General features: G+C 41.2%; 1 protein-coding gene across 2 annotated transcripts; it reads left to right on the top strand.

Moving 5' to 3' along the window:
- The first annotated feature begins 1,640 nt into the window (after positions 1-1,640).
- Positions 1,641-25,692, top strand: ago4 (argonaute RISC component 4). 2 transcript variants are annotated; one of them, XM_079653287.1, is made up of 19 exons: positions 1,641-1,850; positions 8,045-8,219; positions 8,495-8,615; positions 9,334-9,512; positions 9,788-9,924; positions 11,850-11,984; positions 13,133-13,220; positions 13,369-13,516; positions 13,903-14,022; positions 14,151-14,312; positions 16,481-16,614; positions 16,950-17,134; positions 17,289-17,448; positions 18,123-18,303; positions 18,430-18,597; positions 18,956-19,090; positions 19,196-19,297; positions 20,001-20,200; positions 21,655-25,692. In XM_079653287.1, exons 1-19 carry the CDS (start codon positions 1,832-1,834, stop codon positions 21,761-21,763), a joined length of 2,658 nt encoding a protein of 885 aa, XP_079509413.1. In that variant the 5' UTR covers positions 1,641-1,831; the 3' UTR covers positions 21,764-25,692. The 2 variants fall into 2 exon arrangements, with proteins under 2 accessions (XP_079509413.1, XP_079509412.1); XM_079653286.1 differs by having other exon boundaries at positions 16,466-16,614.
- The last annotated feature ends 6 nt before the right edge of the window (positions 25,693-25,698 follow it).

The raw sequence follows: 25,698 nt of genomic DNA, 5'->3' as shown, positions 1-25,698 counted from the left end.
GTAAAATATTAAACTTTATGATCCCATGACGAGTGAAATTGTTGTGCAGTAGTATTAGGCATACAATATTTGAATATAGGAACACATTTGAGTTGTAATGATTAGGTAGGTGCAAAACCCAGATTGACACAATGGCTGAAAAGTGAATTACTTAAGGTTTTTTGCCATATATTAATTTATTGGGGAAACAAAGAAACAAAGAACAAACTGAGAAACTTGTGATAACTTGGTATTCGTTGCAATCACTGATATCTTTGACTTCAACGTATTGAGTGAGTTTCTTCAGATACCGATTTAGCGAATATATAGGCTTACTTTCAAAAATTTAAATAAAATCTGTAACACAGGTTCTCTATTTTAAGTCAATATGCAGGCTTGTGGTGCTGTGCGTTGGTGTTCGGATCAACAGGTTCAAACCCCACTGCAGTCAGCATGTCGTTGTGTCCCTGGGCAAGACACTTCACACCAAATTGCTCCTGTGGGGATTGCTCACAGTATTGAGTATGTAAGTGGATAAAAGCGTCTAACAAGTGACGTAATATATTAGAACATTTTTCTTAGTCAGAGTGTTATCTTCAAAGTAAATAATGACAGAACCAAGGGCTGGAGGATAATTATTATTTCTGTTTACTGAATTTATGCAAAATACTTATTAGTTATTTTTTTGGATAAACATTTTACATACAAAATATTTATTGCATTTCCCACATGTTTTGTTATATTTTACTCCAAAAGTACACAGTTGCTAAGATAACTAAATTTAGACCATCATAACAGTAACATATTTTTAACCGATTAATGCAACATTCCTGAATTAGAAAATGTACTTAGATATAAGCAAATAAGAACTGTATCACAATATCATACACTGTATCAAAGGCTACTTAAAAAGAAATCATTATGCAAACAGCACAATTAAGAATCGTATTTAGCCTATAGGCGATAATTGGATAATATGAATCAATTCATCAATCCGTAAGTATTAATTTAAAGTTGCAGCCAGTTGAGTCGAGGTATCTATATATATTCATCTAATATATCATTCCAATCACTTGCACTATTTCACTATTTTACTATTTTTCCTTTTGTATTTACTATTTACTTGCACTATTTTGTTCTGTTTATTTGTTTTATTGTGTTGCACTGTTGGAGGAGCCTGTGACCTAAGATTTTCATCGTCGTAACGACACGTGACGTATAAAAGCCTTGAACCTTGAACCTTGAAGTAGGGCTTATTCCAATATCCTTTACAAAAAAAATACTCAAGTAAAGCCCTGCTCAATTAAGTAGTTACTCTGAAACAAGAAATTCAGTATTCCCTTAATTTAGTAACAAATTGAGAACCAATTCACTTGACTTTTTAACCCTAATTTGATAACTTTTCCCTACTTTCTATCTAATGTTGTGTGACTGTATTCTAGTCAATGGTGTGAAGTTACTAACAACATTTAACCAATAGCTTTTCTTAATTACAATATTGACATAAGAGAAACACAAAAATGCATTAATGATTTTAATCCATGAATATAAGTTATACAAGTAAACATTTAAATACATGCACCCCCCACCCCCTGTGCGGTACAGCAAATTACGCATGCGCACATTGTACTCAAAGGCTTCTAACTGGCGCATGCGCACTTACAAATCCCCAGAAGCAGCAGCAGCGGCGGTGGCTTGGGTCGGTTAGTTCACTCAGCAGTCATCCACGCATCTATCTATATTCCCTTTTCTTAAATTAGCCACATTAAGCTTCGCGATACCGCCCCCAATTTCAGCCTCGGTACGGAGCCGCCAGGCCGGGACAGAGACGGAAGGAGACGAGGCCTCCGAAATGGAAGCGCTCGGACCGGGTAAGAAATACGAGAGACACACAGCAGGCAGCGGGGAGAGATGGCCGTGTGTGGGGAGCGTGTTGCGCAAATGCGTCGCATCACTGGGGGCCGCGGTTGCAGCGAGGCCTTGACGCTCTGACGGGAAAACAAACCGAGGCCCAGCCTGTGTGTGTGTTTGCGGTGTATATGTGTGTCGGGCTTTATTTACACAGAGCGGGAGCCACGTTTTGTGTATGTACGAAGAGGACTGGTGTTTAAAAACGGTTATTCAGTAATGTCTGCGCGGTTATATTTCTCTGAAGCACTCTGCCCGTCGTGTCGGAGCTGGCATTGTGTGAGTGGGGATTTAACCAGGACCTTCCTTCCTTCCCTTCCGCGTCGTAGTGTGTTTACTTTGTTTGTTTTCGACGTGTTTGTCTTTGCTCACACAATACGACTTAATTCCTACAACAAGACCACACAATAACGTCGAAATATGCTACCTGTATCAAATTATTGCTTCGAAACCATCTACATTTGTACCATCGCCATCAGGAACAGTACGTCTCTTCGGGCTGCCTTCCGTACTAGATGACAGCGATGGGTGGGAAACAAAATAAACGCACGTTACAAGCGTTGAAGGAGCATGTTTTGTGACTCATAATTTACTGGTTTTATGCGAGGCTGTCATTGGTTAAAGTGCCATGCGTATGAGAGCCCAGCGGGGATGGATGGCGCTTTTATCGATCAGATCTGCAGCCCAGCTCCACAATATTCCCCTATATGATAACAAAGGCACTTATTTTTGCAGCGATGCAGTAACCAAATGATAAAGCTTGCGGAGATATGGCAGCCATACACCTGCACACCCAGTGATACAATGCATTCTTATTGCAAAATGACTGTTTTTTTCAACATGGACAAACCGTTTCCTCATTTTGATGGTGAAACTAGCCCTTATCACACAACGAATTAAGTGCAGCTATCAGCTATCGAATCGCTTGCATCTCCACACACATTGTCCACATGCTCTGTAAGAAAGGTGGTAGTATAAGCTACATGCCAACTCCACATTGGAATATAAGGAGACAAGAATAGTGTACAACCACCCACAGGTGTAAGTGCCACCATAATCAGTGCAAGCCATCAATTATCATCTATGATAACAGCAGGACATGTATCTGTAACCTGTATCACAACATATTTCAGGGCGGACTAGTATTATAGTTTTTAGTCATTCATAATTTCTTACCTTGCAAGGTGGAGTGTGGATTTAGGCTTGCTAGCACACACTATTTACTCACATTTGTAATGATAACCAGGGATACACCAGTACTATTCTCAGACCTTTCACAGTCATTGCCTTGACTAGGATGCATACTTTGACAAGATCAAAATACGATCACACTTTTAATTGTACGTCTAGCAACGCATTACAAGAAAGGATGCTGTCGTGCTTTTTAAATGCGCATAGACAAACTGAAGATAATGTCAAACCCTGTTAGAATGACACACTTGTGGCTGGAGTCCTTTTTAGAAAGCTCCCCATCATGTAGTGTCTCACAGTGTGATGTAGGTCTGGGGTGTCTTCACAGAGCAGCTCATTTAACATGTTATTTTGTTCTGTTTAGTTGAAACTGTTGAAGTGGTGTTAAAATCCAAACTTAATGCAGCTGACACAAATACACAGATTGTCACGGTAAATTCGTAAATAGAGGCAACAGTTAACTCAAGGGGGAGTGAACTGATGCGAAGATGAGCCCGCTGACGCTGAAAATGTTATACATGAGTCATGACCAAGAAATTCACAATTATTAGGAAAAGTATGACTCCATTGCATGAATACACACGCCTCGATTTGTGGGAAAAGGCAAAAGCCTGTAGGTTAATTAATGAACACTATAACTGCCCAAATGTAGGTATGTTTGCCGTTAATCCCAGCATGAGCTATTACACATAGACTGGATATGTGTGTTATTTAGCTGATGTACTCCCATTGCCAGTAAAGGAATGAATTCACTTGAAAATTAACTGAAGAGGTGACATTTCTTTGGTTACAGAATATAGCTTTTCTGGTCTATCAGTTGAAATGAGTTGCACCTGTAGCTACAGCTATACATTAAGCTTCTCTTCACTGAGTGGCAGATATTCCCTTCTTGTGAATGGTCCTTTTTTCCTCCTAGCGTAGTATTGTGATCAGGTGGCTGCAGGTGTGGGCGTCAACACGCTCCCCTGCTGTTAGTCTCTGACTCATCACCAGGCCGAGCCATCATCATCATCAACCTCCTCCTGCTTAGCTTAAGCCCAGCCGACTCTCTGCTTGATCTCACTGTGGTTACCTTGGACACACATAGCATTACAAGCCTCTACAGTGCACGAGTAGTACAACCTCTCCTCTAATGTTAGTACACCACACAGTTTCATCTTTTTATACACTCACTCAGTGGAAAGTAAAACATTATCTTGCATTTTTTTTTTTATGTTGTGTTGCTTATTGAGTCTGTTGGTCTATTTTAGCTAAAACATGCACTTGGATTACATAAGGAGCAGAAACACTTTCTTGGCTCTAGTGCATCTGTCATCCTCCGCGCCAAGGAAAGCTAATTTCACTTCCTCATTGTCTCAAAGTAGCTGCAGCTCGGTGTCACTTAGAGAAGAAGTATCATTTTATGTTGGCAACTTTCTTTTTCTTCATGAGTTGTTAAAATGTGACTTTTGACAAGTCTGCAGGATTCCAAATTGGATACCTAGATCTTATTCAAATGTTTATTTATAAAAATGGTTTAACCTGTTTAAATCAACTCAATATGCTTCACTGCTTAAGTAATGTATAAACACACTTGGCATAAAGATCATACATTCTTATCAAAATATGCTTGTGACAAAGAAAGAAGTGAGTATTCGGTGAATAAATCACTTAGGAGCTGGCGTCTTCTGGACAAAATGTTCTGCATATTTGTAGCTTTAATTACATTTCTGATTAAGTTGCACTCGGTGATATTGCATGGCCTCAATCTTAATGTGACGTTCCTCATGAATTTTGTCCTATTAGGGGCTGTAGGTGAATTTTTTTTATGTCTGCTTGCCTGGGCCCATCTTCCCCCCCCGTGACAGTTTGGTCTGCGGAAATATTCTCTGTCACATGAATGTAGTGCTTTTTATCTTACAAAATACTGAAGTGACCCAAGGTTTACCACAAACACTACCTTATTTGGATCTACATACCCATGCTGGTTGGTTTTTGCAATCTTGATCTTTAGTTTTTATGTTTAGTTAGAGCTGAAAAGATTAATTTGTAATTGGTTAGTCAATGGATAGAATAATAATTTAAAGAAAAAAGCCAAACATTTTCCGGTTTCAGCTTCTCAAATGAGATGATTTGATACTCTTGTTGAATAGGATACAAGAAAGACAGCTGAAGAAGTCTTTTGATATATTGATTTTTTGTTGTTGATATTTTAGGCAATTATTTCATTTGTTATCTTTAAAGCAAACTTGAGAAATGTTTTCTCTGGCTGCAGGATTATGTGAATAGATTGCTTCTCTTCAGTTTAAAGGATAGCAAACTGATTATGTGTGGGTTTTGGGTGGTTTGTCTGACTAACAGTTTGAAGACATTACCTTAAATAATTGGCCTTTGAATCATTCCCTCCTCAGTCTGGTTAGGCTGTGGTGAGCAGACAGGAAGTGGAGGAAGGATGAGTTCAGACATTTTATGTTGAGACACATGCATATCCAAGTGTAGTAGTGTGGCAGCTGAGGAGGCTATATTTAGGTACAGCTCTGCTTTTGGTGGAAGTGGAAGAGGAAGACCTCCGACTCTCTCTCTGCTGCTCACACACAGCAAAATGTACGCCAGCAGAGATAAAGGGAAACCCCTGTCCACTCGTTCCACCATACCTTCATACTTTGAATGGTATGATCCAGAGCTGTAACCATTAGAAGATGTATGATTGTCAATCTTCAGATATTTAGTTAACTGTTTGTTGCTTTGCTAAATATATACTGTTTTCTGCTTGTAAATAGATCCGTGTGTGTGTGTATATATATATTATTATTTTGGGCATTTTGCCTCTTGGTCAAGCAAATGTTCAATATTTTCTGACATGTTGTTGAGCATGTCAAATGAAACGATGATAAAAATCTGTATCAGAATACCTCTATTCGTCCGACAGAGGGGAAATGTACATGTGTTGCAGCAAGTAAAGACCCAAAGATAGCTTAGTATTAGTTAAGTAGCATGCATACATTTATTTTAAAGATAAAAGTAGAAATTATACAAATTACAAAATAACAAACGGTCATCGTTTGTGTTTTCTATCGCATTACAAAGATAAAAATCCCTCTAGAAACCCTGAGCACAGCAGTTCTACAATTTGCATGAGCTTTTGAAAGGTCAGACTTGTATAAAGGAGCTTTAGTCTCAACTCTTTGGTCCTTTTTGTGTAGCTTGAGGTTGTGGTGTTTTATCAAACTGCACTAAGTTTTTTCCTCCACTCTGCGTACATTTAACCGAAAACAGAATGTTGTGTTAAGCTTGTATAGCTCCCTCTAGTCACTATGCTATGCACTTGAAATACTATTGGCTTGCAATGCACTTGAAATGCTTTAGTGAGCTTGTGATGCATAATGTAGAACCATACAAACGGCGCTCTCTGTGCACCTTTTGTTTCCATCGGTAAGGCCAGTAGGACAAAGTGGAGTGAATCATAAAATGGGTTTTAATCCAAGTCGTGATGAAGAAAAGAAAAATGCCACGAATGTATTCTTATTTGGTATCGTGAGCAAAATAATGATGTAGAAAAGCTGAATGGTAGTATAATACAATCAAGCTGATGGGTGATGGAGATGGAGGAGTGGGTGGTTGGTGAGGGTAAGGGGAGGTGATTTGGGGCCCACGCTAGAACAGGGCATGTTAGGAAGCGTGTTCTCAGGAAGCGATGGGGAGGGTCCCGATTGTCCGTGCTCTCGCGCTTCACTTGCTAACTGGAGCGCGTGGGAGCGTAGAGTTCGGGAGGACCCCCGCAGTCCCCTAGCTGTCAGTTAACAAAAACTGTGAGCGGCCTCCTCCAACCTCCTTCAATGCCACCAACACAATGTTGTTTTAATGTTGTCTGTATATATATATATTAAGTCCCAAAATTCAAAGCAAAGATGAACTCCGTGCGTTTCCTCTTTGAAGGATACCTGCTCTGCCAAAATAAATTAAACCGATGGCATCACGCTGCCTCCTTTACATCCATGCAATTTCAAACAAGTAGTGTTTATGTGTAAAAGAGTTTCTTATGTTTACATTTTTGGTTCTTTTCTTACAAAATATTTTCTTTGAGTGTGTTGATGTATTCACCATACAGAATGCAAATTCCTCGTATGCCTACTTGGCAACCGACCTGTTTCTGACTCTAGTCAAAACTGAGATCTTGAGTGAATATATGTCATGATTTCAACTGAAGGCTGCATTCAAGGTGTTTTGTTCCCAATAGCCTGCAGCTCTTTGTGCTACAACACAATCCTCATAAGCCCCACACCTGTCTTAGGTACCTGTGTATTCAGTATGTAATGTGTATGTGAGTGATATATGTGTGTGTGTGTAACAGTAATCCCAGACCCTCTGTCCCACCCTCCATATGTCCCTGCTGCTGTCTGTCTGAGAGGAGCTCCGTCTTTGTCTCGGCGTGAGGGGGTGGGTGCCCTGTGTGTCTGGGTGGGGCTGCGGGGGGCGGTGCCCAAATGATAATTGGAGGTCATTGTTTCGCCAGGCCCCTTGTTGACCCATGTAGGTCAGAGGCCAGAGTCCCGGATCAATCAAGACGTGTATTCGCGCCTCCGGGTCTGTGAGACCATTTCAGTGCATTCAAGCAGGTGTCACTGATGAGATGCTTTGCAACGATCTTTGCGTTGCGTCACACACATTATGCTTTCTCTGGTGACGTTTTCTTGCGGAGATAAGGTCCCACACTCTGTCGCCACCTTTGTTCACTTTCAGAATAAATGCCAAAAGTGCTTTATGTGAAGCTTTTCTTTCTTTCTTTTCTTTTGGGAGGAATCCATGCATTTCTAAAGTTTAGTGTTCACTAAGAGGAGGTTATGACTAATGTGGAATTCATTTAACATTTAAGAGTTGTTTCAGGTATTCTTATGCAAAGTAGTGGCATGTCACTTAAAGTCCTTATTTACCTCTAAGACTGTGGTGATTCACGATCTTCTTTTCTTTCTCCCTATGCCTCCTCCAGGGCCGCCGGCCCCTCCTCCCTCTCTGTTCCAGCCTCCGCGGCGTCCCGGCCTCGGCACGGTGGGGAAACCCATCCGGCTCTTGGCAAACCACTTCCAGGTGCAGATTCCCAAGATTGATGTCTATCACTATGATATCGACATTAAGCCTGAGAAACGGCCTCGAAGGGTTAACAGGTAAATGACCACCAACAACAGCAAAATGCACATGATGTCTTAAAGTGATGTCTTAAATATGTAAAAATGTTTAAATACAAATAGCATCTTTAGCTATCATAACAGACTGCAGATGATGACACTTGTCTTGTAAGCGCCAGAAGCTCTATATGCTAAAAATTAAGATAAATATGCTTCTTGTTTTATTGCATTATAAAACTCGATGATCATTTCTTATAAATGTTGTCTCCAAAAATGTATTTTTGTCTCACCGCCCTGTTGTACCTGTCTTCCAGGGAGGTGGTGGACACCATGGTGCGGCACTTCAAGATGCAGATCTTTGGAGACCGACAGCCGGGCTACGATGGGAAGAGGAACATGTACACGGCACATCCTCTGCCGATTGGGAGAGACAGGGTTGGTATTTCAAACACTTGACTCTCGTGTCACAAGCATTTACAAAGATGAACTTGTGTGTCTTTAAAAGACAGACAAGATAGACGTTCACACGCAATGGTTTAATTAAATTTAAGTACCGTATATATGTCCATATTTTGAGCACAAGGCGGCAGACTTCAGTGGATTAGGTTGAGAGTGAACAGGTTGATTTGAAGTTTGCTGCTGCATCAGCTTAGAAAGGCTGGACCAGGAGCTGCAGTGCTGATTTATTAGGACTATTACTAGACTGAGCTCTAATCTAAATGGTCTTACGTTTTCGTACTTGTTCCATTTACAGCAGCTTTGTCAGGCTTTTTAATAGTTTGTTTTTATTCAAATACTTGCATTGTAATATAGATAGAAACTGACATTAACCTCTTAATTACATAACACATAACATCTTAAAAAATAAAATGTAAGAAATCTGCCTACTATTGTACCACTTTTACATTAGGTCCACTTTCCCCATTTTCTTTCTATTTGTTGAAAGCTGTGGGGCCAAGATAATGTAAGGTTTGAACATCTATTTTAATGTTAAAGGCAAACTTATTTAAGGACTCCTTCTGTGTGGATCTCCTTATCTACTTTGTCTTCAATCTCTCCCTGTCACCTGCTCTCCATTCCATTTCCAAACATTCATTATTTGTCTCTTCCTCTCACTTTGTCCTCTTTCCCTCCCTTTCTTCTCCCTCTTCAGGTGGATCTGGAAGTGACTCTGCCGGGTGAGGGGAAAGATCAGACGTTCAAGGTGTCTCTGCAGTGGGTGTCGGTGGTCAGTCTTCAGAATCTGCTGGAAGCTTTGTCGGGTCACAACGAGGTCCCCGAAGATTCGGTCCAGGCTCTGGATGTCATCACGCGGCACCTGCCTTCCATGAGGTACCGACACTCATAACATTTCCCACAACACATCACATTTTCCACATTTGTTGGCAGAGTTATTGCTTTTTATCTCTTATTTGTCTGTATTACTTAATTTCCTGCTGTCTTGCGTCTCCGAGATCTAATTATATTATGATGAAATTGCATTTTCCTGCGATTGATTCCCTCTCAGCAGCTTTCGTAGCAACTGAACCACAGGGCACTGCTTTCCTGAGATATTTGACTTTCTGTGGATTGGTTCATTATTCAAACTGCTGTCTTTGTGCGCTCAGGTATACTCCTGTGGGGCGTTCGTTCTTCTCCCCTCCGGAGGGCTACTATCATCCTCTGGGTGGAGGCAGGGAGGTGTGGTTTGGTTTCCATCAGTCTGTCCGTCCTGCCATGTGGAATATGATGCTCAACATCGATGGTAAGTGGAGCGTATGGGCTTCAGATGTGATTTAGATTTATTTAACCTCTTTGAGATAAATTAAATCTTCTTTTTAAAAGTTTCCTAAGCCGAGACAAGCAGCAGCACATTAAACAAAGTTTCAGAAATAAAAACTAATTACAGTTACAGAGAGAACTTTCAGATCATACACTGAACAAAAATATAAATGCAACACTTTTGTTTTTGCTCCCATTTTTCATGAGATGAACTCAAAGATCTAAAACATTTTCTATATACACAAAATAACAATTTCTCTCAAATATTGTTCACAAATCTGAAAACATCTGTGATAGTGAGCACTTCTCCTTTGCAGAGATAATCCATCCCACCTCACAGGTGTGGCATATCAAGATGCTGATTAGACAGCATGATTATTGCACAGGTGTGCCTTAGGCTGGCCACAATAAAAGGCCACTCTGAAACGTGCAGTTTTGCTTTATTGGGGGGGTCATGACTAAAATAAAACTAGACATTTTCTTTCAAACACTTAAAGAGACTAGCTCCGATAGACCGGAATCAATCTGTAACTAATTCCAAGTCGCAGCAGCCACAGCAGTACCTTGTCCTTTTCCTTACCACAGGAGTGTTATTGGTCTGAACATTCATTTAAGTTGGCCTATCATGCTTTTTAGTGTTTTAAGGGTCCCATGTCATGCTTTTCCGGTTATTAACCGTCCCCTTGTGTGGTATGTAGCTTTTTATGCATGTAAACGGTCTGCAGAGTCATAAACCCTCAAAGTACACCCTGTAGCGAGTAGAACTCTAACACAGAAAACACGTGTCTATGCTGCCCCAGAACGCCTTGTTGGAGATTTCTCTTTTTCTTCCTGGGTACAGTGAAGGGACCAATCCGTGGAGCTCCTCACGCACACGCACACGCACACACACACACACACGCACACACTCTCAGCCCTGAAACTGTGACGCGCTATTGGAGCCTCGCAGTGACGAAACTGTGGCGTGCTTACACTGTAGGTGCGCCGCGTTTGCGGATGCAGGTGCTAGTGGAGCCTCGCAGATGGGGGTGCTGCAGCCCCCTCAGCAACCCCCCTTCCAGCGTCCATGGTGCTCAGGCTGAGTTTCGCGATGTCGCGCCGTCTCGCAGACCCCACGCAGCAACCAGGAAACGACACCAGTAATAGAGCTCACACTGTCCGCTCCTCGCAGCAGAGAGCCGCGCAACGTCTCACCAACACGGCACCCAGACCCCACGCAGCACTCTCATCTGTTTGTCATTGCTGGTGTCATTTTCTGGTTGCTAACGCCATTGTAACACATAATCACTGATGTTCCGCTGTAGCGGTGGTGGACTCATCAGAACAGAGTGGGCGAGCTGACCAATCAGAGCACAGTGGGCTCACAGGGAGGGGGGGGCAGGAGCTCCAACAAGCCGTGTAGGACAGAGAGTGAATACACATACTATACAGAGATGCTGTATGAGAAACCAATGTGAGTTTGGAACATTGAAGAATATAAATCTATTCTAGTCGACCTCAACAATGGAATTATGATTAGTAGCAATGGCCATGACATGGGACCTTTTAAGATTTTTTTTAATTGAGATTGAAGGTGTAGTTTTAGAGGTGTGAGACAAACTGTCTACTGTGAATACTTTACAAACAAAGCTCCTGATGTGTGATTTATTTGGCTGGTATCCACTTAATTATATTGTGGAAAGAAGATTAGCAGTCAGTGGATGTTATTAATGTGTTCATTTGGCCCATTCATTACGGCTACAACACATTTTATAAAGCTCTTTTTTGCCGCTACATCCTCATTCCCCATTTGTTATTTGGCCAGCCTTTCCCTGTGGTTTACACTTCTATGTATTCATGTTGTCTGCTTGTACTATTTCATTTGTACCTAATTTGCTGAATCATTTTCATATCTGTTCTTCCCCTCAGTGTCAGCAACAGCTTTCTACCGCGCTCAGCCTGTGATAGAGTTCATGTGCGAGGTGCTAGATATTCAGAACATCAACGAACAGACCAAACCACTAACTGACTCGCAGCGGGTCAAATTCACCAAGGAAATAAGAGGTGAGCTCTCAATATACATACACACACACACACACACACACACACACACACACACACACACACACACACACACACACACACACACACACACACACTGCAACACCTTTACCAAAAGTAGAACAAAGGTTTCCAGACATTATAAACACAACTTGTGTGACTCACTGTGTATCACATTCCTCACTAGATTGCAGATAGGTGTGGCCTGCAGAGCCCATGCATGTTTGTTTTTATGCAGTGTGTAAACCTGCACACATACATAATAATGCTGTATACCCACCACAATACACACAGCTAAGCCTTTACCAATGCTAAACATTTGTATTGCATATCCATATACAGTATTTACTCTACTGTACAATATTTAATTTAACATTTTCTTTATCTTAATCTCTTATTTGTATGTGTTTCTCTTATTCCTGCAACTTGCCTGCACTTTTATGTCTATTGGACTATTTCATGTGATTTTATTTTTGTATCGTATGTTGCATTGCTGGAGGAGCCTGAGACTTAAGACTTCTTTTGCCAAAACGACAGTGTAGCTAAAATAATAATAAAGCCTTTAAATCATTGATTTTAACCTCTGTGACAAAGGACGGTATTTCTCAAATCACAAATACATGCGATTAACACAAGTATTCATAGCGAATCTCCTGAATAAGGCTTTTAACTCACAATTTATTTAAAAAAAGAAAATACTCGCGTTCCAAGTTGTTCTGAAAACTTCAGTCTCCCTTTGGTATTTACTTCTTTTATTGCAAATACAAAGAGAAGCACCATATATGCTTGAGAGGGTGATATTTCAATACCACATGTTCTTCTGCAGACACTTGTAAGCTCTCTAAATTCTCCTCCTGGTTTCTGTTTTTAGCCAAGTTGAAACAAATGTGTAAAGGGAAACTAAAGACCTGCTTATACACGCTGTACGCTACGCTACGCTACGCTACGCTACGCTACGCTACGGGCTGTCTTGTCAGCATTTGTCTTTATCATGGCCTGAAAGCAACAGTAAAGAAACACAAGAGTGCGATTCCAGCCTGCTCAATTTAAAAGATCACAGTTAAACAATCTTAACATTTCTAATTGTAGCTAATGGTCACATGGCAGCACCTCTCCCCATGCCTCTGTAACCGTTGTTTGATTTTACACAGGTTTGAAAGTTGAGGTCACACACTGTGGTCAAATGAAGAGGAAGTACCGTGTGTGCAACGTGACAAGACGACCTGCCAGCCACCAAACGTAAGAGCCTTCACTCATCACTTTATTCACCTTCATGTGTCAGCATAGGACACATTGTGTGTCTGTACTTTTATCAAATAAAAAGTCGCAGAATTGTACAATATTTACAAATTAAGCAACTTTAATCCTTTTTTTCTTTCCTTCACAGGTTCCCCTTACAACTTGAGAACGGCCAAGCCATGGAGTGTACCGTAGCTCAGTATTTCAAGCAGAAGTACAATCTGCAGCTCAAATATCCACATTTACCCTGCCTGCAAGTAGGACAGGAACAGAAGCACACCTACCTTCCCCTGGAGGTGAGAAACAGGCTGCTCTTAAATTTGTAGTCGACTTACACTTGTTTGTTGGCAAATCGATTTGTTCATTTATTTGATGAGGAATCGAAGGAACGGCTATTATTCCATTTTACACATGCATTCATACAAGTCTCACAACCACATACAAAACACAATAAAACAACACCGGGAGTAGCTCCAAGATCTCAGAGATAAAGGTCCTTTACGGAGACATCAAAATGAGTTATTGAGTTGTGGTTTATCAGTAATTCAATAAATCCACAGAGCAAGTTATACAAAATCTTATTGATTGTATGGTATCATATATATCTAATTAAAGTTGATTTAAGACATTTAAAATAATTGATATTAGGTGGGTTAATGAAATGTGTCTTCCTGCTCTCTAGGTCTGTAACATAGTAGCAGGCCAGCGATGTATCAAGAAACTGACAGACAACCAGACGTCCACCATGATCAAAGCTACAGCTCGCTCCGCCCCCGACAGACAAGAAGAGATCAGCCGACTGGTGAGAGGGATTTGAAGCTCTTTACACTGAATAAAGGGAGAAATCAGCTTGTTTTGCATTTGTCCTTATTCATTTGTCATTCCCATTTTCATGTCATTCTTTTCCTTACCTCTCTTCTCGTTTCCCAGGTCAAAAGTAACAGCATGGTTGGGGGCCCAGACCCTTACCTGAAGGAATTTGGCATCGTGGTTCACAATGACATGACTGAGGTGACGGGGAGGGTCCTTCCTGCACCCATGCTGCAGTACGGGGGCCGCGTCAGTACAGACACGGGGAGAGACTGCGGCAGGGTGAGTACCGGGGTGGGGCGGCACTGTTGGGGAGCTCGACTGACTGGGATTGGAAAGGGCCAGGGGGCACCAGGGTGAATGCTGGGGAAATGGGTGTGGGTCCAAGCTTGCAGAGGTCACTTGCCGAAAGAGTGGATCATTTATGATGTACACAATTCAGCAGCGCATTACTGAACAAAATGGAGAAAGATTAATATTAAAATACTTTATTTCAAAATTGAAATTGGCTACACCATTTACTAAATAATATAACCTCAAACAGTAGCGTTGCCAAGCGAGAGCAGAAGTGTTCATAAATGAAATATGAGATTTGAACTATGAATCCTACTGTTAATTGACTTGCTTTATATTCCAACTGAATTTGAGATGAAATTTGCCAAAACTTAGATTTTCATATCCTTCTCCATAGCAACAGCAGTGGAGGCTCATGGGTATTGTACTATTTAGTCGCCCACCATGCCAATTTGTTGGACAAAACATGATTTTTGTTTTTCAGAAAGGAAGTTGTTATATTTAGAATAGGGGTCCATGACATAAACCTTTCTTGAGTCCTTTTTTCCGATGTGAAGTCAATTTGAGGATGTCATTAAAGGATATAGAATAAGGAAAAACACCTACAGGACCATCTTCTCCTCTGATTTCTCATCCACAACTCTAAATACAGTGTATGACTTCAGATGTTGACTAGATGGAATATTCAACTTCAATATTTGCAGACCTGTAAAACCTTGAACTTGCGCATCGCTGCACTTTCCCCCCCACTTTTTTAGCATTCGGTAGTGTCTGTCTGCAAGTGAAGGAATAGAGATGAGGAGCAAGTCACTGCAAAATGCTGAGGGTTTACTCACTGAGTGTGAAATCTGCCCTTCATGTAAACAAAAGACACCACTGAGCATTTTATCTAGACAAAAGAATGGGTGTGTTGAACAGAGACTCGTAGCTGTCCACTATTCAATTAAAACCTGTCCAAGTGACTCGTGTCAAAAGCCTGTTTGACTTAATATCCTATCTGAAAAGTCAAATAAAATACTAAAAGTGCTGGAATATAACCCCCCATTGAGAGGCAGCAGTAGATGATGCTGAGATGAGATGAAACTTTATTGCTGCCTGTGGGGGAAAATGGTCTAGACTTTTCCCTTTTTTTTCTTTCCAGTTTATTATCAAATCTACTTTCCTAGAATTACAGAATAACTTTGCTTTGGTAAAATCTAAAATCTCCTATGTTCCAGTGCCAAGCTCAAATCCGGTTATTGGCTAATTTACCCAAGATCCTATCACAACGCTCTCTCTTGGCGACTTGCCTGCTGGGATATGGAGTCTAATCGGCTTCCAGTGAAATGCCTTTAAATGCTGACTGAGAGCCTTTTCCATTCCTGTGATCACTCGGTATGAATGAAATACATCTTTCATTTTAAAATGGCTTGCTGATGTTGGCAGACAAACAGTTCAATCAAAGTATTCTCATAAAAAAAGAGTACTGCCTGAGGTGACTGTATGTGCAACATCTGAAGGAGCAGAAGCAGCAGTCTATTTCCTGTACACTGAGAAGAAGTATTTTCTTTTTTCACAGTCTGTAATTTATTAGGTAGTTAGAAATCCTGCAACTTCAATCCTGCCGAAGATCTTCTGAAGACTATCTTGTAATGAGATGGAGAAGCTCTTAACTTTTATTGGCACACAACTCAAGTAGTTCATTGTGTTGCCTTGTTTCAGAGAATAAAAGCCCTTAATGGCCTTTGGCAAATCTTGTTAACTAAATTGAAATCCACTGCGCTCTCAATTTGTATTCACAACCACAGTGCAAGCAGGAGCACTCGCCTAATGACGCGTCTTCCAAGAGATGCATTACTCTGTTTGCTGCTCATGTCAGGACTCCTGAAGCTCTAACAACTGGACGCAATACAAACTATAATATCAGTGTCCAACCTAGACTCTATAAACCTGGAAACACACAAAATCATTACACAGTAAAAGCAGTTTGAAGCCTTTAAATGGGGTGTAATAGTTTGTTTGGTCTAGCTAATACTGTCTGTTTCTGCTGGGTGGGCTTTAATGCATTATGTTTGTCTGTTTATGAGATTGAACATAAACAGTAGTGGCTGTACTACCTGTTTTATCGGCTCAAATACCCGGTAGATTGACTAAGAGAGTAGGGACTCTCTCCGCAGAACAAAACCGTGGCCACGCCCAACCAGGGCGTGTGGGACATGAGGGGGAAGCAGTTCTACGCCGGCATTGAGATCAAGGTCTGGGCGGTGGCCTGCTTCGCGCCGCAGAAACAGTGTCGAGAGGACCTGCTAAAGTAAGTCAACTTTACATTTTATCATGAGGCTTGTGCAGATGTACTTAAGAAGGGATGGGGGGGGGAGTCACAGAAGAAAGTAAATGCCAGCAGGGTCTTTGTACCATATATGATTTCCTTTTAATCCACGCGAGCGGCATGGATTTATGGATGTCTTTTGGTTCACCACTTTAGTCCAGACTTAAATATTTTCATCAACTATTGGCAAACACGGATGATGTGTGACATCGACTATGACATTAATTAACACATTTATACCTGCTATATTGAATGTGATTAGATGTTCTCTCTCTTATTCTGCTTATTTCTGATGAGTATGTTACACCTTTCAACAGGAGCTTCACTGACCAGCTGCGGAAGATCTCAAAGGATGCTGGGATGCCCATTCAAGGCCAGCCGTGTTTCTGTAAATACGCCCAAGGAGCTGACAGCGTGGAGCCCATGTTCAAACACCTCAAGATGTCTTACGTTGGTCTGCAGCTGATTGTGGTCATCCTGCCCGGCAAAACACCAGTCTATGGTGAGCTTTTATCTTTAGTAAATGAGGAAAAGTCAAAGCAATTTCAGATATTAAGAGGGTCTCGTATGTTGAAATGTAATTTTTGATTCTACAAGAAATGATTCCGTTTTTGAACAAAAAGTGTGATATGGATTATCTCTGTTTTTGTCTCCAGCTGAGGTAAAGCGGGTGGGTGACACTCTGCTTGGAATGGCGACCCAGTGTGTGCAGGTGAAGAACGTGGTGAAGACCTCCCCTCAGACCCTCTCCAACCTCTGCCTCAAGATCAACGCCAAGCTGGGGGGCATCAACAACGTCCTGGTGCCTCACCAGAGGTCAGAACAGATGTTATTATTATAGATTCTTTGATGCAGTCCAAATTGGAATTTGCCATGCTTCTTGGCTTTGAATGTTCAGAATCAGAATACCTTTATCTGGCCAACAAAGAGGACATTTACATTGTTACAGCGAAAGTAAAGACCCAAAAATAACTTAATATCAATTAAGAATCATGCATAAAATATTAAAGATAGAAAATAGAAGTTAGAGAAATAAAAATGTACGAAATAAACATCCGATACCAGTGGTGGTATTCTTTAAAAAGACCAACAAGAAGTGTAGCATGTATAAAACAGTGTGATAGCAGCCAGGTGATAGTATTTAAAAATGGTAGTATATATTGCACTGTTATTTAGCGATTTATTACAGAAGTTGAACTGTCTAACAGCAGCCAGTAATACAAATATGAATTGTAGTTTGGTCAGATGTCTACAGTCTTCTGGTAATCATGTGGCGAAGGGGAATCCAAGTGGTAATAACATTTCATAAAGATGTAGAAGTTCTTGCTTTTATTTAGTCTGACTGAATAAATATAACATATCATATTTGTAATCCATTTTCTCACACTATTCTCCACGTTCTTAATGTCCATTGTTCAGAAATTAAATAAAAAATACAATGTACAACTCTAACTGTTTTTCTTCTTCTCTTGTGTCCTGTCCTCGGTCAGGCCCTCTGTGTTCCAGCAGCCGGTCATCTTCCTTGGCGCAGACGTCACACATCCTCCAGCAGGCGACGGGAAGAAGCCTTCCATCGCGGCGGTGGTGGGCAGCATGGACGGCCACCCCAGCCGATACTGCGCCACGGTGCGAGTCCAGACGTCGAGACAAGACATATCCCAAGTATCAGCGGTGCGTATCGGTGCTCTTATTGACTCTTTCTCAATCATTCCAGTGTATCCAAGTTTGAATGCCTCACTTTGGCATGGTCCAAACCCTCTTCAGTCGGTAACATTTCTCAAACTTTAACTCCCACAGTGCCCTCCGCCTCCGACTCATCAGGAGCAGCTCTTCAGTCAGGAAGTGATCCAGGATCTGACCAACATGGTGCGAGAGCTGCTCATCCAGTTCTACAAGTCCACGCGCTTCAAGCCCACACGCATCATCTATTACCGGGGCGGTGTGTCTGAGGGACAGATGAAACAGGTGAGAGCTTTGCAGTATTTACTTTAAGCTTCTCCAGATGTTTTCAACCATATTTTTGTAGTCCAAAGTGTGTTCAAGGCAGAAATAGCAGCTGTGAGTCATTGTTAGAGGGGGCTTTCAAAACCATGTATTTTGGATTTTAACCTTTTAGTTTTTTTGTGTATTTTTATCATATTTCTTATATTTGCACTCGTCCCACTCACTTGGTCATAGGATAAATAAAGTGTATCCCATCTGACACCCTGCTTGAGTTCAAATTAAACAAACAAAATGCAACAGAAAAATGATATGCAATACTAATCTTGCAACACATGTGGCATTGGATAATTTTCAATTGTGTGACTTTTTTCTATTTCAGGTGGCGTGGCCGGAGCTGATAGCCATCAGGAAGGCCTGCATCAGTCTGGAAGAGGACTACAGGCCGGGCATCACATACATCGTTGTTCAGAAACGTCACCACACCCGTCTCTTCTGCTCTGACAAAGCTGAGAGGGTCAGTAGGAGTTTACTTACATGTGTGGTTTTAAATAGTTTTTCCTATTGTACAACTATTGTTTTGCAAAATCTTAAATGCAATCTGATTGATCCTCTGCTGCAGGTGGGGAAGAGCGGTAACGTCCCAGCAGGCACCACGGTGGACAGCACCATCACACACCCGTCCGAGTTCGACTTCTACCTGTGCAGCCATGCTGGGATTCAGGTAAACACACTCGCACACTTTAAACAGAAATTCTTTGTGGTGCATTTTAATATCAGAAATAAAAATGCAACTGTGCATTGTGTCTAGCTCCAGGTCTCCATGTCACTTTTGTAATGGTACATAAACACACAACAAAGGAAAATAGAAATGTTGCAAAGTTCTTATTAGTTTAAATGTTCTCCAAGAGACGGCCATTTTCCTCTATGGTTACCACGGTGATTATGGTTTGTGAAAAAATGGTTCAGATGTTTTTTTGAATGAATAGTTCCCCTAAAACATACATTTTGTGTAAATCACTTGTCAATTTTAAATTAAAGAAATGTGCACACAGACATTTGCAGAGTTTTGTGCACATAACAGCTGGTCAGTTTATCCAATATAATAAGAGTCATGATGATATTAAAACTATTTGTGTGTAGCACAGTTTGAGTCTTTTGTGGTCAGCTAGAGATACATTTACTTTTAACTATTTTTAAATTTGATAAAACATGATCAATATAGAGTGTGCAAACTATTTCACGCTGACCCGCTGGTGTGTTTTTATGATACGGGTGAATTCAAACGTTGAATCTCATAGTGTAGTTAAGAGGAGCCACTATGGAGGTTTTGATTTATTTTTTGTGTCATAAAGTAAAGGTACTTATTATTACACCAGATTAAATGATCAGTACTTAATTAAACGTTTTTCCCCGTCTTCCTCCAGGGAACCAGTCGTCCCTCCCACTACCACGTCCTGTGGGATGACAACTGCTTCACTGCTGACGAGCTGCAGCTCCTCACCTACCAGCTGTGCCACACCTACGTCCGCTGCACCCGCTCCGTCTCCATCCCCGCTCCTGCCTACTACGCCAGGCTGGTGGCTTTCCGAGCCCGCTATCACCTGGTGGACAAAGACCATGACAGGTGAGCCGCCAGGGCTTTCTGTGTTTCCAGAGCAAGAAAGATGATTTATCACGGCTCAAGTTTTGTTTCCAATCATAGACGATTGGATAGTGTTGTCATGATAACTTCTAACCTTTTAAAAATAGTGATACTCTCAACCATTTCCATACGATATGGCTTAATTGACAACATGGAGGGGCTAATAATAATTTTTTTTATTGTAATATGAATATGACAAGGCTATAACATGACGGTGCCTTTTCTTAGCTAGTAGCAGAAGAATGCAGAACGACTGTAGGGGACAACCAATCATTTAAACATTTTGTCAACTCACTTTTGGAGGGTATAGGGCAGAGTCCTGCACGGGTCTGATTTTCAAGACCCGCTCCCGCCCCGCACCTGCGACGTGCAATACCGAATCCGCCCCGCTACCCGCACATATTGCAAATTAGTTCCGCAACCCGACCCAACCTGTCGGCACAAGATCCGCAACCCGACCCGAACCCGCATATATATATTATCGATATAATTTCACCACTATATATATATATATATATATATATATATATATATATATATATATATATATATATATATAGTGGTGAAATTATTAACACACACAGTTGCATATTTGGCTCAAAAAGCCTGGGATGTTTGTTATTTTCTCCATCTAGGATGACACCAAAAGCCTCCCAGACATTGGATTTCGCTCTTGAGGAAGAGTTATTGAAAATGCTGTATTCTCCGCTAGAGAGCTTCACCTCAGACATTTCGAATGTGGCGCGCTCAGCAGCAGATTTTATGATTATGCGCGATCCCGAGGGGGACAGGTCTGAGAATTTAAACATTAAACTACCCGCGGGTACCCGACCCGATGCAGGACTCTGGTATAGGGCTAGAAAATGCAGTGGCTATAAATGATATTTTCAACATTTTTATTGAAACAGTTTCAATATTCTTGAATAGATTCATGTTTAAGAAAAACAACATTTTGGACAACATTAACAACATTTTTTTTTCTCTCTCAAAGAATCATGCAATACACACACTTTAACAAAAAGTGGTTTAGTTTCTTAAATATGTCATTCAGCGTGGCAGAAGCATTACAAATACTACACAACAATAATATTAGTCGACTCTGACCTAAATGACTAGTTTAGTTGACCAGTCTCCTTTGGATGTGCATGTTGGATGCATCTCTATGACATCTATCATTTTGTGTCTGCGGTGCCATTAATAATATTTGTTTTAAAGTGTAAATAAAATTAAAAGGGTCTGCATTATTAATGAAGAGGAGAGGCAAAGCACTCAGAATCAAAGCCCATGTGTTTCCAGAGGTAAGACACTGAACCCTTTGCCTGCCAGAACTCAGCTCCTGATCCCTGCTTTCTTCCCTGTGCCCCGTACCCCCTGCATTTCTGTGATTTGATCCTCCCTGACAGTCAAAGTAACCTCTGCCTCTCTCTGTCTCACAGCGCTGAAGGGAGCCACGTGTCGGGCCAGAGTAACGGCCGGGACCCGCAGGCGCTGGCCAAGGCGGTCCAGATCCACTATGACACCCAGCACACCATGTACTTCGCCTGAGCTAGCGAGCATGTCAGCCAGTCCACCCGCGGATTCCCTTTCTTTTTCTTCTTCTTCTTCTTTTTTCTTCGTCTTTTACTCTCTTATTTGCCAGTCCTTCTCTTTTCCTCTCCCACATCTCTTTGTAGTCTATCTCATTCTCTTCCCACTTTTTATGAATCTGCACCAAAGCGGCTCTTGGACGGGGGGGAATCTGCTGTGTCCCAAAGTCCAGCAGGTTTTTTTTATTACACGGAACAATTTCCAACCAGCGTTCCCAAACCGAGCCGCCTCAAAAACCAGCAATCAAGCACTGCGAACCCCGAGGGTTTCCAATGCACAAAAAGAAAATAACGGAAAAACAAAAACAAACCATACACATGCACGTACTACACGTTGAGCCATTTCTTTTGTTTTTTCTATTTGAATGTCTGCTCTCTTGCGTTTGTAAGATACACTGAGTGAGGGAGTGGATGGCACAGTGTGTGTCAGCGCAGCTCTTTAGCTCTCCCAGCTAAGCAGGACTCTTATCTACTTTTACCTCAAAGCCCCTTTGGGCAAAAATCTGTCACAAGGTCTTGGGTTTAGTGGTTGGTCGGGAGGGAAACTCTACATGAAACAGAGACGGAGTCAACCTTTTTGAGAATGATATATATATTTTTTTCCTTTTTATGAGCGTGTGTTTTTAACTTTTTCTCCTTTTTTTTTTTAACAGTCTTTAACAAGCGAGGTGACCTGGGTGTCCATGCCCATTACTATTTTCCTCCCATCATAGCGAAGAATACGCCAGTCTGTGTGTGTGTGTGTGTGTGTGTGTGCATCTGTATATACATGTACTGCTGTATGAGAGTGTGTGCATGTGTGTTTCATGGCAGGCCACTGAATTGTAAAGGGAAATCAAGGAGATAACTGCTGTAAATGCCTCAGATTTGTTGTTTTTATATTCACACATACAGTACATATAAGCATATATTTACATCTATAGAGCAACTTTGAGACATATGACTTAATCAGGCCTCATAGAGGCGGGTGTGGGTTTTTTTGTAGCAGTCCTGGGTCACTTATTAATTGAAATGCTTTGGATCAACTTTTTTTAACATAGCTCGATCTGGATTACGCACGTTTTGGGAGCCAGATGTTCCTTTTGTGCCTCAACACATTGTTGAATCCCAGAAAAAAAGCAACTTATTTCATTTCAAGTAGTAAGTGAAGTCAGGTCTGACTGTAGCAGTGGTAACCGTGGTCTGGCTCAGCATTGGGACCTGTTGAATGGCTGAAGGCATTTAAGGCAGAGTAGGGTCTTTATCAGTCCTGCAGTTTGTGTGAAGAGCAGGATCTTATTTTTCTTTGGACCTGAAAGATTATATGATGACACTGCTGGACGTTGCTTTTCTTTTCTTTTTGTTTGTAGATGTAGTTTCAAGGGCCGGAAAACCAACGTAGTTTTTTTTTTAGGTCTCCTTTGCTAATATTGGCCAATTCATTGCACTGACCCGGGACGCTAGGCAACAGAGGGCACTCTCAATCTCTCTTACCTTTATGCATTTATACATACGAATCAACAAAGCAGATTTGTAAAAGTTTAATATAAGATGTTTTGTGGTTATCCTTAAAAAAAAAACTTGTTTAGAATTAGTAGTTTACCATTGATGTTGTTGTTGTTATCGTTGTTGTCGATGTTGTCGTGATGAAATGTTATGGTCGGCAGCGAAAGCCAGTTATATAGTTACTAGTGCGACTTCAGGAATAGACTTCAGCTGTTGAGCTGCAGGTTAGGGGGGTAAATAGGGTGGGATTAATTTGTAGCACTCTGGCTAACGGTGGGAAGAAGTAGGACCCCAGAACAGGTGATTTCATGCTTCCTCTGAAGGTAAAGGAGTGACATTTTAGTGGCGGATTTGAGGTATTGTTTAGCACTCCGACTGGTAATGAAGATCAGCCGCTGCCTGTTTCACTCCACTGGTTTCAGTCGTGTTGGATCGGACGGATGGAGACAATCAGGGATCGTAATCGGAGTGAAACCTAGATTAAGGGATTTGTTTATAAAGCGGTTTGCGATTGGCAATGAGTTGAATTTTTAGACTTTTTTAAAAAACGGTTTCTATTGCTGTGTGTATTTGAAGTATACCCACCTTAACGTCTCTGCTATTTGACGGTGTTTGTTTCATACTTTTATGCATTTTTAACACTGGATTGAATAAATTGACAATAAGCATAAGCACTGCCCTTGGACCCCCTCCCGTATGGCAGACTGTTACCATGGGAACTGTGAGGCAAAGTGGTGACGGTTGGTGTTGCGATTGGATAGAGAGACAGTCGACGTGCACGCCTCATCAGGAGGGGACGCTCAGAGAAAACCCTTTTGTAATAAACCACCCGTAAAGCAGCAGGTTTACTATGAATGAGTTTGAGCACCTTTCTGTTGAAGGCGTGGGCATCGGCCGGGCGCAGATGGGCGGGACATGAGGAGGCCAGTGGGGGGGATGTGGAGGGTGTTGTCCAGGCATTGCATGCAATAAGTTTTACTCTTCGTTCAAAGGGGGCGGATCAGTTTTTAAAACGTGCACTAGTTTTATCAAGCCAAGCGGGCTGTGATTAAATATTCATCTGGCATCTGTAATGGGGAATGATTCGATATTTTTAATCCTTACCAATATTTGATCGTTAAACTGCAGTCAGATCAACGATCACTCCCTGTTTGTAACATGACATTGCAAAGCAATATTAACCAAGTTTTCAAATGTGGAAAAACAAAGCTATAATTCACTCATTGTGGTTGTCTGTCTCTCGCTATTGTGTATCTGTACTTTTATTATAATTTTTTTACTTTTTTGTTTATTTTTATTTGCTTGTATCAATCAGTGGGAATGTGCATTTGGTGAAATAGTTATGTAGACATTTTCTTTAAAGTAACTAAAATGTAGACTTTGCTCACCTGCATGCCAGAGTATTGTCCTTTTTATAAAAAGAAAAAAATCTTTTTTTTAAATCATATTTATTATGAGAAAGGAAAAAAATATAAATGCTTTTTTTTGGGTAGATGTTTATCAATTTTAGTGGGACTGTTTTAGGCTAGCAATATTTGTCCAGTCTCTGAGATGCATTTGAAAGATTCCTACACAAATGTCAGTAATTTGGGAGGTACACGCTGTTGTCTGAGGGGAGGGGGCCCAGCTCTTTGCGTCGTGTTCGAATTAAAACGAGGTACTTTCTTCAAACGTGAGCCCGTTAAAGACTGAACCCCTCTCCTCTTTACCAGGTTTTTCGTAGCGAGCATCCATTTTGTCTCCTCGTTCCTGGTTTGTACCTTTTGGCCACGCCTCTTTGGTGGGGGCTCTCCTGTCTCCATGGCAACTCTGTTGACCCCTCACAAATGCACTTCCTTTTTGTGAAGGGGTCCCCATGGCATCAAGGGAGCAGGAATACCTCTTTTTAACCTTTTTAAAAAAAGATCCATAATTCTTTCTGTCCCCTGATAGAGAGCATGAATTATTTTTAAATTCCTCTCACTTTGATATATTGTTATATCTTAAAGGATTTGTAATTTGACATTGTGTATTGTATATTAAAATTGTATTTTGTTTTCCCTTATTGGTTCCTTTTTTGGGGGGGTTTGTTATAGCTCTGCTCTTTTACTTTTTTTTTTCTTCTGCTAGTGGTCTCCTGAAGCTGTGTGTGTGATTGTCTGATGGCAATAGAATCATAGAATTGGATCATTCCAATTCAGTGAATGGAACGCGCCGATTTTGTGAATGAACGGATCCCTTTCTGACCGGTAGTAAGAGGGCGGGGCATGTTCTAGTTCCGCCCTCCCCAGCAGAGGGCCATTCATCGCTGTTATTGCTATTTTGTGACATGTTCAATTACCTTGTTTTTGTTTTTTTTAGCCTGCAGGGAATTCTTGTGTTAATGTGCAAAGTAATAAATTGGTATTTTATGCCTATAACAGAGCTGGT

This window comes from Notothenia rossii (genome assembly GCF_949606895.1).
Source record: "Notothenia rossii genome assembly, chromosome: 10".
NCBI lineage: Eukaryota > Metazoa > Chordata > Actinopteri > Perciformes > Nototheniidae > Notothenia > Notothenia rossii.
The sequence above is the reverse complement of the archived record's forward strand: the minus strand, read 5'-3'. Positions and strand labels throughout refer to the sequence as shown.